At 47.2% G+C, this 15637-nt stretch overlaps 3 protein-coding genes across 4 annotated transcripts in view; 2 read left to right on the top strand and 1 right to left on the bottom strand.

Annotated features, from left to right (window-relative positions):
* Window positions 1–10390, top strand: part of LOC125959987 (protein held out wings) — a 28515-nt gene extending 18125 nt beyond the window's left edge. The window contains exons 3-4 of one of the 2 annotated variants that reach the window (XM_049693073.1): window positions 5147–6367; window positions 7876–10390. In XM_049693073.1, coding sequence (XP_049549030.1) covers window positions 5147–5179 — 33 coding nt within the window. In that variant the 3' untranslated portion in view covers window positions 5180–6367; window positions 7876–10390. The remainder of the gene's footprint in view (window positions 1–5146; window positions 6368–7875) is intronic. The other variant, XM_049693074.1, reaches the window with a different exon arrangement.
* Window positions 10391–11030: 640 nt separating this feature from the next.
* On the bottom strand, window positions 11031–12482 carry LOC125959990 (protein cornichon). The gene is made up of 4 exons (XM_049693077.1): window positions 12117–12482; window positions 11935–12047; window positions 11698–11841; window positions 11031–11615 (listed from the first exon to the last, which is right to left on the bottom strand). The coding sequence occupies exons 1-4, from the start codon at window positions 12264–12266 to the stop codon at window positions 11588–11590; spliced, it is 435 nt and encodes a 144-aa protein (XP_049549034.1). The 5' UTR covers window positions 12267–12482; the 3' UTR covers window positions 11031–11587.
* A 350-nt stretch (window positions 12483–12832) lies between these two features.
* Window positions 12833–15566, top strand: LOC125959979 (SET and MYND domain-containing protein 4-like). Its single transcript, XM_049693040.1, has 6 exons — window positions 12833–13049; window positions 13110–13631; window positions 13692–13868; window positions 13932–14259; window positions 14329–15010; window positions 15078–15566. Exons 1-6 carry the CDS (start codon window positions 12922–12924, stop codon window positions 15482–15484), a joined length of 2244 nt encoding a protein of 747 aa, XP_049548997.1. The 5' UTR covers window positions 12833–12921; the 3' UTR covers window positions 15485–15566.
* Window positions 15567–15637: the final 71 nt, after the last annotated feature.

The raw sequence follows: 15637 nt of genomic DNA, 5'->3' as shown, positions 1-15637 counted from the left end.
TAGGGTACCCTGGGATCAATTAGAAGATCTCGACTTGTTCCGACATCCGCACGCGCGGTAGATGGATATTATTTGTTTTTTTGACGCACGCTCGATCAGCGGATATGAAATTTGTTACGGAAACACCGTAACCGTGTTGCCGTGTCCACTTGAGAGACTTGAGTTGCCGCGCGTACCGTTCCTCGGAATGACTCACCCGATACAAGTTGTTTCAGGTGTTACCCATCAGCCCGGCCAGTCGCGTTGCGGTGCGCGTTTGCCTTTGGCAGTAATCCAGCTCAATCCGGTAGAGGGCAGGGAGAGAGGGAGAGTGGAAGGTAATTTGTTTCGTGGACGCAACGTTATGGTTTCCCCCCTTCCAACAACGTTCCGTGCCCGTTGGCGCGACTTTGGCGCTGATGGTATATGGACCTCATCATCGTGGCATCCACCCCATTGGATGGCCATATTTGTCGCCTTTAATTCGTCCGCGAGCGTGGGTTAAAACATTGGCACACACCACACACACACACACACACACACACACACACACACACACACACACACACACACACACACACATATTTTCTCGTGGCCCTCGAAGCCGCCACGACTGCTTTCACGCCCTCATTGGACACTGGTGTATCTTAGGCAAGGATTTAATATCGATCAGCCGATCGTCAGCCGAGTGTGGGTGCTCCAAAATTGGGCTCACCTCCGAATCGTCCGCTACGTCCGACCGGACACCACACTCGGACATTCGGACACGGAGCAGACACTTGCTGCACTTTATTGGCCTGTAAGATGGGAGGGGGGGGTTTGGTGTACGTTCCGTGCTATGCGGTTGACGATCTTGTGGGAACCATTTTCGGACGCACGCGCACGATCTCTGCGCCTCCCAAAATCGTCCACCCGGTCTTGGGTCCCAACCAAAAACGGATGTGACTCCAACGCAACAGCTCGAGATCTGCGATGCGAGATCGCTCTGTTCGTCCAAGTGGGCAGGCCGCTGGAATTAACGTCAAACTTCTGGAGGCGTAAGCGGTGGCGTCACCGGGCAGCATCCATGGCCGATTCTAAAACATTCGATGAATCGACGAAACACCCACTTCCTGTTAACTTCCTGCAGCATTGCAACAAGGTATACGAAACGGCCGAGCAACATTTCGACGTAGATGCTAGATCTCGTTCAGGATCCCGAACAAATCCGGCACGGATGGATGGGTGATGAGTAGGTCTTAAGCCGGCCTAAGCAAACATCCTTCTCTAGCTCTTTGGTCTTCCAAGTTTTGGGAGCTCTGTTCCGCTCGCGACGCGTTTCGTGTTTTTTTTTTCCTTGGGTCGATTCACCACATACTCTGCAAGCACTGCGCAGCCCTCGCCCTCGCCCTTTTTTCGTAACCGCTACCATGGCTTAGCGCTCTCCCTCTAGAAGAAGCGGCGGCGTTTATTTTTATCATTAGAGAGTGGAAGGAGGGGTGGCTCCGCTAACAGCGCTCCACCATCGCTATGTGGTAAAGCCTTTTGTCGGTTGGTTGGTCCCATCATCAACCTTTCAGCAGTGGGCATCCGGGTGTGAAGGGGGGTGTAGTGTGACTTCGCCGAAGCTCTACTCGTTGCTGACAAATGCTGGGGCAGACAAACGCGTTATCGTGCAAATCGTGCACGGTGAGTCATGGCCGCGCCGAAGCGAAGATCGAGCGAAGTTTAGACGCCTTCAGTCACATTGAGACGAACGGTGTCTGAACGGTGAGGAGTAATTGGAATGATATAGACCGTCCTATAATCCTGGGTTGTCCCCAGGCGTAAACAGTTTAGGCGATTGCCTAACGTCGGTGTGTCGGAGTGGCGACGTAGGAACCCCGCCCCATCAGGTCACCGAGGACGCCCTGACATCAACCCAATTCCAAACATGCCGTGTCGATGGCCACGCGTAGCCGTGATCCAAACCGAGGGCGTCGGCCACACGGTGAAATGTGTAATAATAGAATTTTCATAATTTTCCCACCTGTGTGTGCTGAGAACGCGGAGTCTCGGCTACCTTTGGCTCTGGCTCGACTGCAGGGTATGTTTGTGGTTTGGGACACCCCACACACACACACACACACAGTGCCCTGAAGAGAGTTCAGTTCGGTGAGTTGCCCGAGATGAAAGCTGGCAGTTGGCGAAGCATCCGCCAACGGTCCGGCAAATACTAGCGGTGCGACCGGGCGGTCACGGCGGATGGTGTGAAAACCGCTAATCACCCGGGCAGGGAATGTTGCAAAAAACATTAAATAATAAAAGTCAGAAAATGAAACACTTTCATATCACCACGACGCTGCCGTGCTGTTGCGATGGCATTGTGCGTGCGGTGGCAGTTTGTGTTGTGTAAAACAGTGGAATGGATGAAGAAGGACTGAGGTTTTCCCACTAGCACCAACAGCAGCACCAGCACTGATCGAGTGAAAGTGGGAACTGGTCAGTATTGCCCATTGTTTTCCACACTTTACGTGGATGGTATCGGCTGGCCAAAAAGGGAGTGTTTTTTTTTTAAGGAAAACCAGAAAATGTCGGCAGATACTTTGCCAGCCGGTAGCGCGACCATGATGAAATGCAGAAGGTAGCAGAAAGTGTTACTAGCAAGGACGGTCTTCTACGACATTTCTGATTGTCTGTTTTCTGCTGGATTCGTTGACTTCCATGAACCTGCAGTTTCACCCAACTCAGTCTCGCGTTTATGGCGCGTTGTGAGAATGTCTATTGTGATCCAACAACGAACTACTCCGAAAGTGAAACTGTCGTTGAATGAACGCCCTAGTGATAGTGATTGCGACCCTGCGTTGCCTTTCTTTCACTTTCTCATTATCTCTCTCTCTCTCTCTCTCTCTCTCTCTCTCTCTCTCTCTCTCTCTCTCGCTCTCTCTCTCTCTTTATCTCTCTATTTCTTCACTTACTTCCTCTTTAGTTCTCGCGACGCACCGGATGCTACATCGCATCTGGTACACGGTCGCGGCAGATGAAAGTCTAAGAAAGTCATCAAAGAGCTTGTCTGCCAGCCAGCCAGTCTACCACTACTATTGTACCACTAAGCGCAGCATGCAATGATGCAATACTACCCTTAAAAACACATTCATCCGGCCGACCGACCAGTTAGCCGTCCAAAAATGTAATCTTTCCCCACACCAGCACAACATCCGGTCAATACGGCGGTGGCCATGTTGTGAAGAAGACCGATCGCCACAGGTCGGAGCATATCGCAACTTCAGAGACCTCTTTCTGGCGACACACGTCACTAATCGACCATGGAAATCACATTTGGAAACATTACAACGCACACCGTCTGAGGAAATGGAAGGTTTTCCACATCCAATTCATTTCAGTCAACAGTTGTAAGTGTGCTCTGTGCTTACTGTTAACAAACTTAGTTTGTGTTGGTTGCTCTGTTTTTGGTAACGAAACAACAACAAATCCCTCGCCGTTTTCCACTGCCTGCGTTTTGTTGCAAGAGGAAAATTGTCATGGCGTGCACGTTCGTTCCTTTCTGTTACTGCCGCTGCCACCAGCTTATGGCTTACAAAGTGGAGGGAGAGGGAGTGAGTAATCTGCCTCAACATGCTCCCGGTGGATGATGGTGGTTTTTCCGGAGCGGTGGGGTCCCGATAATCTGTGGACGTTTGCCATCATTCGCTGCGTTCGATCTGCAGCATGCGTGGTGCATGTTTTGGTGTTGTGGCACGAACTAACAGACGTATGCATGCAGCAGCATACCTTATAGATGTGGACCATTAGGCACAGGCCGTCGGAACAGCAGCTAGGGCAGTGATTGTTTTTCTTGGCCGGGCTGGTGCGGGCTACCTTTTGGCCCCCCTTGATAGTGTGGGCGGGAGCTTAAATTAAAAATAGTCTAACCGAACCCAACCGCATGGTCTGAATGCTTGCTTCCAACGGTAGAATTGGATCGCGGAGGCTTTCGACATTCCTATTCCCGGTTAGGTTCACCTAAAGGACTTTACAGATAGTGTATTGAAAGTAATGAATTGAAAATATTGCAGTTTCTGTGACATCTAGAATTGAATATTGAATCACAAAATGTGTTCCAGGAATACTCTTTGCTAGAATCGTGTTCTGCGAAGATCACGATCCTTCATTCCGACAGTACTTTTGTATTGTTAGTTAGTACTCCGTGTTGGTCTTTAAAACTTGTTACACTACTACTTTTAGTAGGAGAGGTAATTTCCATGTTTCACTACTTTTTGTGTCAATTCTTTCCAACACCAAAACTCAAAAAGTACAAAGTACAAGGGCCGGTCTCTATAGCGGTGATTTTACTGTAAACCGTGCGCACTCTATGGGAAGGGGCAAAGGGTTTGTTCCGCAGCAGTCAATGCATTCTTTCGCGCAACATGGCGCCAAATATTGGCTGTTTCTCCTCCTTGCGCTGCGCCGTGCTTTCCTGTGTGGAGCTGGCCCGTGCCGGGTGAGCCTCTCCACCTCCCGTGTGGTGGCAAATGGCGAACGAGTTAATGTTCACACTTGCATTGATTACCTTTCCGGCCCAAGCGATGGGCCACGCGGTGGGAAGGTAAAAGAGATGCGTTTAATTTTAGCACGATCACACACCGTCATTACCCATCCGTGCCCGCGCGCTCTAATGGAAATGGCGCGAAAGTTTCCCGAAAACTCATTAATACGTCATCGCCAGCATTATCCTCCCGGTATGCTCGAAGGAATTGCTCGGTGGTCGTCATCGTCTTCGTCGCCGTTGTCGGTTGCGAAGTGACCATAACAACAGCATAACCTCGTTCTGCTTCACAGCTTCAAGTCCTCTCCGACCACCTCACGCACTGACACCCTCACGCTCGATCTGGTGTTTAATCAACTAAACTTCCGCTCATCCATTCCGTCGTCAGGATGGCAACTTCGGGCTTTGGCCAAACGTTTTGACGGTGGCGCCGCTAACCAGAGGACTAAATGCATCCTTCGTTTGAAATCACACGTTAGATCGACCACACGCAACGAACGTGTGTGTGTGTGTGTGTGTGTATGTGCACTTGGGGGTGGTAATGGTAATGGTAACGCTTCACCCCTCTGCTCATCACCTTCCGCCATGGTTCCGGCCGAGCTTCCGGGACACATTCGCCCCCTCATGTGTGAAGCCTCAATTTATAATTTAGATTTACCTTAGTCTCTTTCAATGTTCCAGGTCCGGCAATTCTGAACCGAAATGCACCGCACCAACGGCCAACCGACCTACACCAATGGATACCACCATCACCATCTGCAGCAGCAACAGCAATCCCACTTATACAACAACCAGCACCACCAGCAACAACAACACCACCAGCACCAGCAACATCAACATTACAATGTGTTGTACCATCACCAGCAACCTCATTACTTTCCATATCAGCAGCCACTTTGGCAGCACCAGCGCGACCTTTCACCGTATCTGCGCCCTACTCATCATCAGCCTCACCATCGCCACCGTTAGTGCTAGGATGCTGGGTGCCGGGGACGGCGCTGGCCCGCGGATACTCCATCCCCCTCTCTGGTGGATTCAGGAGTGCGCGAGAAGCTCGAGGAAGTTATCGTATACCGATACCGAGTTGTCCAGCAGTGGGACCTGTGTCCAAGCTGCGTGACCGGAAGATGGTCGCGGTTGTGCGCAAATATTAAACCATCATTGCCATCATCATCATCAACAACAAACACCATCATCAGCACCAACTCCACCGATACGCGTCTTCAAGAGCGCGTTTCGTCTAGCATTCCGATGAGCAATAGACCGGAAACGATCGATGATGGGGTTTGCGTGCGCCACACGAATCGGTGGCTGGTTCCGCTATGCGCACCGATTGGTGGTTCGACGCCCGACCATGGCGATATGACAATGGCGACATGTGTGCGCTGTGTGACATCACGGGCTAACTCTGTCTGCCGTACTCGCACCACACCACCGCGACACCGTATTGTGCCCAGTGTTTATTTATTCATGCGTTACGGGATTTTGGATTTTTGTTTCTTATTACTTCGGTTGGGCTGGGTTGGGCGTGAAAGCCAGTAATATCCCGTCACCGGTCATTTCGTACTAGAGTGTGAGAGTGCGTCGCCACGCGCAAAGTGTTCAGAAAACAACAACAACAGAAAAATGCGCTTATTTGAATACTATTTGTTTGTGAATCGTTCATTGTGTGGAATTTGGTGAAGATGTTGCTAACCGATGTGATGTGCCACAGTGTGTGTCTGTGTGTAGGACGTATGGTGTGTGCAATCTGATACCGCCGGGAAAGGATTCTGAAGGCATCCATTATCCAGGCTAGCCGTGCTAGTCATTGGTGATCGAGTTTAACATGAGCGGAAAGTGCAAGGAGAACGGTGTACAACTTTATCTACATTTTTACCACAGGTAAGATCATTATGACCATGATTGCTGATTTTATTCCCTTAGCAGTTAGGTTGGCAATATAAGCACAGCTTATCGACAAATTCAAGTTCTCTCACTAATTTTACTAAATAAATTATTAAAGATGTTGCCAGGAAACAGAATCTCTTACATTTATTACGTAGGACAAAGTATGATCTATTTTTAATTACCCTTCTTTGAGATTTATTTTTCTCTTCTGCGATATCAACATATCGCTAATTGAAACTTGTAGTAAACATTCGACATGCATATCGCATTACCAAGCGATATCGTATGCAAAGTCGGAACTCAGCATACCGAACACGAATCATCGATCCGCTGTACATAGATGTTGTCGCATTCCATTTCCCCCAGCACGCACCTACGAGATGAGTGAATCGTAGACTTTGTTTTCTTTGCTTAAGATCGCTCCGGAAGGTGCACAAAAGGTGTGGAGGGAGAGGGATAGTGAAGAAAATTGGAAACAAGTTTTTCCATATCGCACTACTGCGACTGAATCCATGAATGCGGTCCATCCTGCCTGAACTCCCAGCAAGGGCCGCAGTTGCCATGCTGCGTGCAAGATCATCCAAAACACGGCCATTTTTGTTTTGCCTGGCTGGCTGGCGAGTGTAAAAATATCCCTGGAATCTCTCTCATTTCCTCTGCACACCTCGGTAGGTTGATACAAACCGCACGTCTCGATGGTGGAGCATGGTGTGAATGCGGAATGCGACCATTTGGAGATCCATTTCTTTCTTTTTTTTTCGAGAAAGGCAAAATCCACGCTCATATTAACAGAGACAAGAGACTAAGCGGGAAATGAGAAGAGAATCATCAAACCCACAAGGACAGGCGTGAGGATGGGTATATAGCAGGGAGGGGAGGAAATTTTATGGCAAATGACCACATGCTGCTGATGCAGCATCTCCACGATCTGCTCCTTTTGGTGTGCGTGTGTGTGTATGTGTGTTCGCTTTAAATTAAATTCAAAAAAGGAATTTTTGCAATTCTATTCCCAAATCTGACCAAATTTCATTCCGAATCTCGTTATACAGACCTAGCGATATCTCGCTTTAATGAAAAATGAGGATTTTTGCTATGAAATTAAAGGTTTTCAAATGCAATCGTGATTCGATTAGATAATAGAAACTTTAAGCGTTATACTGACCGACCTTTATGTACAAACTTTTGCGCTTTTTGTGTTTGATGTAGTTTTTGATAAGAGAAATCAAACTAAAAATTTAACTAAATATTTACGAAATCCTGCTGCATAAAAGATCGGAAAACACGAAACAAGAAAGAGCACTGTATCATAATCTATCGTTAGTGGGTGTTAGTGGCTAGGCCTTAGTTCTATCAGACCTTAACGTCAGGATTCGGATTCAGCATAGCATAGAATTATTATTTTAATTTAATACTAAATTCAAATTTCTTTCGAAAATTCCGCACCAAATTTGTAAATCTTCGCAAAAACTAATGTCTCAATCGATTTCCTTCTCACTTTCCAGAACACCAAAAAGTCTTTCGAAATTCCCCACCATTCTTCAAAACGGACGCTCCAAAGATGAGCAAAACCGAAGGCGCTCGGATTGGGCATGGTGACATCATTTCTGTCGCGAAGGTGTCACAGCAGCCTGCACCCCAAAAACCGAACACAACACCCCGGAGCCCGCCCTCCATTGCAACGACGATGATCATCATCAGTCATCGACGGGTGATCACCATGATGTCACGAATGTTACGAGCAAGGATGATGTAGAACGCCGTATTTGCCGTCGACAGCGAAAGTCACTATCGATCGACCGGAATCAGTTTGCCAGCCAACACACTTTACGATCGATTTCTGGCTTCGGTGCGGAATATGTTACTGCTGTGGCTGTTGCTGCTGTGGCTGTTGCTGCTGCAGCAGCAGGCCCATTTAGGTGTAATTGGGAAGGTGGTTTAGACAATTTTATATAAAAAAAAAGTCCCGCAGTATAACGCAAATTTCTTGCATCCCAATAGGATAAAGTTAGGAGAGGGTTTGTCCTTGCATCTCGGAATTCATTGTAATACCGTCGCCCGATCGCGACGTTTCGGCGTAATTCATTGACTTAATCAAATTCTTTGTACAGACATTCCATACTACCGTTACAAGACCCGACCGACCATGGCCGGGCCGAGACTGGGAAGAAAGGGCGAAAAAGTTGAGATTTCATACAAGAGCCGGTGGGTCCACCGTGTAGCGAAAGCGTCGAGCATGTTGAATAGCATGATGCTGCGTGAGAGTGAAAAGATTGCGAATGCAGACGATTGACCACGGCTCCCCAGGGGGGATGGGCATTTAGGTAGCAAGGTTGAGAGCGAGTGAGAGGAGCACAGTGTGGCTTTGTGACAATCGATCAAGGGGAGGGGGGTATGAATGAAAAATATGCTTCGAAGGACGGATGCATGGTTGGATGGATGGATGGTACATCAAGGCTAAAAAAGGAGGAACAGGAGGATGTGCATCGACATCGGCTTCAAAAGCCAAATATGCAACTAGCCGCGATGTGCGAAGCCAAGAGCCGGTGGCAGTACGAGAGGAAGCAGATAACGACAAGTTGTTCGTCAGGTTGGTGGACTGTTGTACCACCAGCACCAGCGCCACAGTCGCGCGAAGCCACGGATACGATGCGAACAACTACTGTTAATGGGCTTAGCCAAAAAAAGAATGCTGTTGAGCATAAGTTGCACGAGACCCCTGCTCCCCTGCAGTGGTGAGAAACAGTGTCGGAGAAAGTTTCTTTATGTGGGCTTTATGAGAAGATGGGAGTTGGACCCTTGTGGCGAGACCTCGTTTCGACCAGCAGTCGGACCATCGGTAGACCGAGCGGATGCTGAGCTTCAGATAAGACAGTGAAGAATGGCATATGATAGAACGAGAACCGTAGCGAGTACGTTCGATAGGGGGTGATCACTTTCCTTGTGCGAACTAGTAGGTAGTGAACGATGTCAGAGCAATGTTAAACCAAAATTGAATCAAGTTACCAGAGCCATCAGTTACGACGGTCGTATACCAAGAACCGCATACTAGAACCTTGTCGGCATAGCCACAGAGCCGCAGTGCCCCATCCCGTTTCGTTGATTGTGTCATAAATGTAGTGAAACTGTTCGTATTCTTCTTTAATTTCTCTACCCTGTGCGTTTCTGATCCTCTGAGGGTGATCGACTCCAGGCGGTACCGCGCTAGAGTGATGCCCGATGCAGGATGTAGCTCTGTAAGCATGTGGAAAACTAGTCTCTGCCCCTTTCCCCATTTGTTTTTTTGCAAGGCGAGGGGCAAATAAGGATCGATTTAAGGATGGCGTTTAATGATGAAAATGATTAGGCTAAGAGCGAAGGACCAACGGCCCGAAAACCCATCAGACCAGCAGCACAACAGTTGAGGCGTTGTGCGGAAGGATAGCAGGGTTTTTTAGTATTATTCGATGATTAAGGGGTGAAAGCAAGATAATTTATACCGCTGACCGGCGTGAGAGGCGTAGAACGGAATCTGCGATAGCTTTTAGAAACGTGTTAGTGAAACAATTGAATATAGCTAAGGATTTATCTTCGTTTCGTTTGCGTACTTTCGCTCTATCCCGTAGCGTACTGTCTCTGCCATGTATTTTTACATACCTTCACCATCACCATCACCGTCCTGCCCCGTGGCAATACCATTGCAAGGGAGATCGGGGCCGTTAGATGGGGCGTACGACATATCGAGTGGCCCTAGTGTTATATTTAGTTTGATAATGCTACAAAGCGCGCCTTTTATAGTTTATGAGTATAATTTATGAAACCGAAAAACACATATAAGATGATAGTGGTATGCGAATGTTATAAAAATACACACGGAAAAAAGGGAAAGTGCAGGTCCTAGATGTAACGAACGTATTGGGAACGGCATTCGGATGGATCCCTACAGAATGTTCATTACTTTCCGAATTACTTGTGTTTACCTTGATAGCGAATCGATTTTTAGTTCGAAATAAAGAAAAGATTATTGCATATGTCTGCAGAGCCGAAACGAAGGTTTGATTTCATTTGTTGAGAAATGTGGAAGGATAACACTTACCCATCTCTCTGTTCATGTAATCTACGGTGATAGTATTTCATATTCCACTAACCTCCATCCGGTGAGACCAGCCGGAACAGCAGCGTAGATTGGCTCTCATTTACCAGAAACACCAACCGAAAGGCGGGTTTGGTGTTTAATTCGTCGTTCCCCATTTAATACTGCCAGCCCCTAAGGAAGTTCTAAGAAGACTTTACGGGTTGGGTTCATCACATATCCTGTTCCCATCACTTGCACACTGATGCCGGCCACGTTTCCAGCTTTTCTCTCCATCACACTGAACCACTGTCTTCATGGTCTATTCCCTCTTCCGTTGGAACCTAGTATTATTAGTAATCGCAAACTATGCACACACTATCAGTTTCCGAATAAAATTACTTGTCCGTTGATTCGCTTTTCAATTAGCTTTCAACCTTGCAAATAACACCATGACTGCTTGATCTGGTAAAATATAGGTAACGTTATTTAAACTTGCAATGATACAACAGGAGGCTGTGAATTAACCTCCTACGTTTTACTTGACAAGAATGTATTGAAATTTTACAATTTAATACCGTTAAATGAAAGAAGATGACTATTCTAGTCGTTTTAGTTGTGGAAATGAAATTTATTCAGATACAAAACGAATGGTTTAATCATAATAATTGTCTACCTGCCTTCTTTTATCTCTTCATCACCTTGTCGATTATCTCTTCGTCACCATGTTAGACTTGTTTTCGTCCCTGCGATAGCACCATAGGGACAATGATTGAGGAGCACTGACGTTGATGAAAACGATCAGCAAATGAACGGAATAAATAAGTCTTCCCCACACATCGAACGAGCGAGCGAGCGGACGTCGGAGCCGATGCGGTGCAACGTGCTTAGTAATGGTATGATCCTAGGTATGCGCTACGAGAATGAGAAACGCTCACGGTTTTCCAGTTGCATGGTAGATACGATCTCTAACCCGTCTACCGGACTAAACCGAAAAGTAGATTTCTCCGCAATTACTTTTCATCAATGGCAACGACAGATGATCTCTTGTTTGGTACATTTTTCTCCTTGCTTACATTCCGATTAACACTCGCTGCCATGGGGTATGCCGAAATGGTAGGCTGAGTGCAGGCCCTTGGGATGCTTTCGGTTTGCCGAAGTAGCTCTTATGAAGCGATAAGCGACATAATCATACTGCGAAATGAGAAGGCACAACCAACGATGGTGATTCATCAGAAAACACATTGGTAACTGCAGCAACTCCGCGAACACTTACCCGTAGAGGTAGTAAAAGAAGGATAACAGGTAGAGGGCCAGCTTGATCCAGCCTTCCCGTTGGCAGCTTCGCAGCACATCATTATTCATGATGCTGGTAGGATCGTACAGCCCTGGCGTGGACATGACTGGTCGGTTCGCATACCTGATTCGCACATAGGAGCGGTTGATGGTGATAGGTGGAAGATGTTTTTATAATATTTGTTCAGGTGTTCCTGTTCTAGCACTCCAATCTTACCTCCAAACGTGGTACGCGATAAGGGGAATATTGAGGGCCAACGAGAGCCACTCGCCCGAAAACAGAAAGAGGAGATTGAACAGCAGATGTAGCGCATACTCGGGCAGGACGAGCTGGAAGGGTGAAGGACAAAACACACGATTTAATTAAGGATACTGCGGGTGCGCGCCTCAACCGCCTACCGGGTTAAGCGAGTTGCATTGATCGATGGGATTTTTGTAATCCGTCTTCAGCTCGTCGAAGGCAATCACGTGAAAGATCGAGAAAAAGATGAGAAACGCATCGATAATCAGCGCTACGATATAGCTGAATGCGGGGAAGCTGAAGGCCATCTTTCGCTACGGAGGTGGTGTTTGCCGGTATTGTTGCTCGTTGTCGTTTCGACACAGCTCCGTTTTTGTTGTCGAAGGATGATTTTCTATTTCACGACGGTATAGCTTTTAAGGGGCACCAAAAATCCTGAATTCGCGATCACTCGCCGCCGGGTTTTTCGATTTGTTTTTAGAAAAAAAGCACGAACAACACGGCCAAATCCGAGCTGTCAAATGAACTACACTGCAAGAAATAAAAATACCACTAAATAGGGGCCCAATTATGACAACATTGAAAGAAATTTTTCCCCGTGTGATCAATCACTATAGCCTATTTATATTTTCACCAGTGTATCTTCTCAGCTGTCAAGTGAGTTATTTGAGCTGTCAAGTGAGCCGGGACTTTTTATTTAGTTCGTTATCTTTTGTTTAAAACCGAAAAGAATATGTTGTACCCTTAATACTTAAAGTAAAAGTGCGTAAAAATGTAGCACCTCATTTCAAGACTTTTTTTATGTTCGCCTGCATATCTTTTTGCTGTGTAAATACAAAAAAAACGCTTCTCTCCATAGTGAGTTCCATAGTGAATCGGCCGACTCACTAAAATTCAGAAGAAAATCAAAAAGATCGCGGAAAATCCGCGTTTTCAGCCGGGAAAACCCACTCTGGCGACGAAATGGAGAGCAAATGGGATTCGTTTGTATCACACCTGATAACTACTTATAAATTGCAGAAATGCCTTCCAGGCAAGTTTTGCAGCGAACTCGACCTTATCAATCGATTATCTGCCCAGTCTAAGCTTTGGTAGGTATTTTATCTTGTTCAAAAGGACTTCTTTTAATCCTCTACACCACCTCGTTTTAGCGAATCGCTGGGGTTATGGCTGTTGGCGCTACCGGATGTGCGGCCCGAGGGAGAGCAAAAGTCGAATCAGTACCGGGAAAGGGGCAATGAAATCTTCAAAAGCAAGCAAAACCTTCACCTAGCATTCGAGGTGTACAGTAAAGCGATCTTCGAGGCACCGGCTGGTACGGAGGCTCTTGCGTTGGCTCATGCGAACCGTGCTGTCCTGCTGATCCGCTTCGGACGCTACCGAGAAGCATTCCATGACTGCCAGCTAGCGCTGGCCTCGGGATATCCGGAACAAAACCGTGGCAAAGTGCTCCTTCGACAGGCCGAGTGTGCCCAATACCTACAGGATGCCCTTACGATACAGCAGACTGTGGCGGGTTTTGTGGCACTATCTTCCGCGAGGCCATTGTCGCGACTGGAGCAGGAAAAGGTGCAATTACTACAAATGATGCTTGAAAAGCACAACGATGATGCTTCTTATGACGACAACGTTCCTTCCGCGGAAGAAGATGCCCTTCGACCGAGATTAAAAGAGTAAGGATGCGGTTGTGGGTCTTCATATTCTCGTTGAACATTGCACTGTTACACTTTCAGAATAATTGGAGCGAAAGTAGGACGCTACATGATCACAGAGGATGACATACAAGAGGATGGCTTAATCACTCGTGAGAAGGCCGTTTCTTTTGTCCCGGTGTATGGTGTTCAGCATCGCACGACTATCCCATCCTTCGATTGCCAGCAATGTGCCCGCGTAAACGTAATTCCTTTTCCGTAAGACCAACAGACTGTCGCCTATTTAGCGAACCACATTACTACATTCATGCTCCTTTCCAGTTGCTCCACATGCGGCCGTGCCTGCTACTGCAGCCCAATTTGTCGCGAAAAGCATGAACCGGTGCACCGGTACGAGTGTTTTGGCTATCGAAAGCACCTGTGGTACTTCATCGGGATAGCACATTTAGGTATACGCAGTTTTCTCGATGGAACGGTCACGATAGCTTGCGCGATAAATGGCAAAGCGAAAGATGCCGCCACTCTATTCCAAGAGCTTCTCGACGGAACGCAAAATGAGGATAATCGATTCTGCGAGTACGGTAGAGTCTTTCGCTTAGTGACGAATTTTGATCGCATGGAACCAGATGATCTCCTGCAATATGCGCTGGTAGGCCCATCATTCTTGTACGACAAAATTCCATCAATTGATTTGTGATATTTGCATCGATCTTTCCAGACGGGTTTAATGCTTGCCATCTATCTAGGAACTTGCACAGATTTCTTGACTACCAGTGCGCTGAATTCAATACTCCCCAAAGAACAAATATTTCTGCTCACGGGTGCCTTAATCATTCGTCACATTGGCCAATTGATATGCAACGGACATGCGATCAGTGAGTTGCAAGCAACACTCCCGTCCGTCACGAGCTGTCTCGAGGAGGATGGATTTCGCTTGAAACCCGGTCTACTGCATCGGTATTACAGCAGTGAGCGCGTATTCACCGCTATCTTCCCGCGAATCAGCATGTTCAATCACTCCTGTGATCCCAACATTCGGAACTGCTTCGAAGGTTCAACACTGACAGTTTATGCTACGCGGCCCATCCGGGCGGGAAGAGAAATTTTCAATTGCTACGGCCCCAACTATAAGCTGATGCCGGCGAGCGAACGTGCGATGTGCCTTCGGCGACAGTACTGTTTCGATTGTAGCTGTGACCGTTGCACCGTAGGCAATGATACGCCCAGCGCGGAATGCTACCTTGTACGATGTCCAGCAAGTAGTTGCAGCGCGCACTTCTCAATGGAAATGGATGATAAGCGATGCACGGACGGTGGCCTTAAATGCCCTGCATGTGGGCACACTATTGACTGCTCGTGGTTTCAAACAATTATGGACATCACCGAAACGTATAGTGATTGTAAGTAGAATGGAGTAGCAACGGTACATGTTTTTTTAAAACTTTTGTCCAACGATTCCTTCTGCAGATACGAACGATCTGTTTCGCATATGTGCAAAGGCCTACGAGAAGGCTGAAAAGCTGTTGGTCGGGAACAATCAAAATAAGAGCTTCTTACTGCGCTTGATTGTCGATCGATTCTTACCGGATGCAGGAATGGATGCGCACTGTTTGGTTCGACTGAAAACCATGGCCAGGGAGCTTGTGTCTATCCAAGGGCATCTGTTCGGCCGCATGAGTCCCGAGTATATCGTGGCTTGGTTCTACCTAGCGGACTTATTGGCCCTAGAACACTGCATTGCGGGTGGACCGGTAACTACGGATGACGGTATACGTGAAATGCTGGCAGATTTCCGAAAAGCGCTAGAAATAATAGGGGCCGAGAATCGTACGATGATAACGCATTATCTAGAGTCGTATGTAAAACTGGCCTAAATCCGAGGAACAAATAAAGCAGAGCTAGACCTCATCGTTGTTAAAATTCGATTAAACTTTTTGCGTAAAACAGTAGGAGCAGAATTATTTAAAGGGAACGCTCAAAACTAAATTTAAAAAATCCTCTGCGAAACGCATACACACAGTCGCCGG

Source organism: Anopheles darlingi, chromosome 2 (genome assembly GCF_943734745.1).
Source record: "Anopheles darlingi chromosome 2, idAnoDarlMG_H_01, whole genome shotgun sequence".
NCBI classification, from domain to species: domain Eukaryota; kingdom Metazoa; phylum Arthropoda; class Insecta; order Diptera; family Culicidae; genus Anopheles; species Anopheles darlingi.
The sequence above is the reverse complement of the archived record's forward strand: the minus strand, read 5'-3'. Positions and strand labels throughout refer to the sequence as shown.

Coding starts and splice junctions, on each gene's coding strand:
- LOC125959990 (XM_049693077.1), bottom strand. CDS start 12,266: ATGGCCTTCAGCTTCCCCGCATTCAGCTATATCGTAGCGCTGATTATC. Junction 12,048..12,116: donor AATGCAACTCGCTTAACCCG/GTAGGCGGTTGA, acceptor TCACCCTTCCAG/CTCGTCCTGCCCGAGTATGC. Junction 11,616..11,697: donor TTCTTTTACTACCTCTACGG/GTAAGTGTTCGC, acceptor CTCATTTCGCAG/TATGATTATGTCGCTTATCG.
- LOC125959979 (XM_049693040.1), top strand. CDS start 12,922: ATGGAGAGCAAATGGGATTCGTTTGTATCACACCTGATAACTACTTAT. Junction 13,632..13,691: donor CTTCGACCGAGATTAAAAGA/GTAAGGATGCGG, acceptor TTACACTTTCAG/AATAATTGGAGCGAAAGTAG. Junction 14,260..14,328: donor ATCTCCTGCAATATGCGCTG/GTAGGCCCATCA, acceptor CGATCTTTCCAG/ACGGGTTTAATGCTTGCCAT.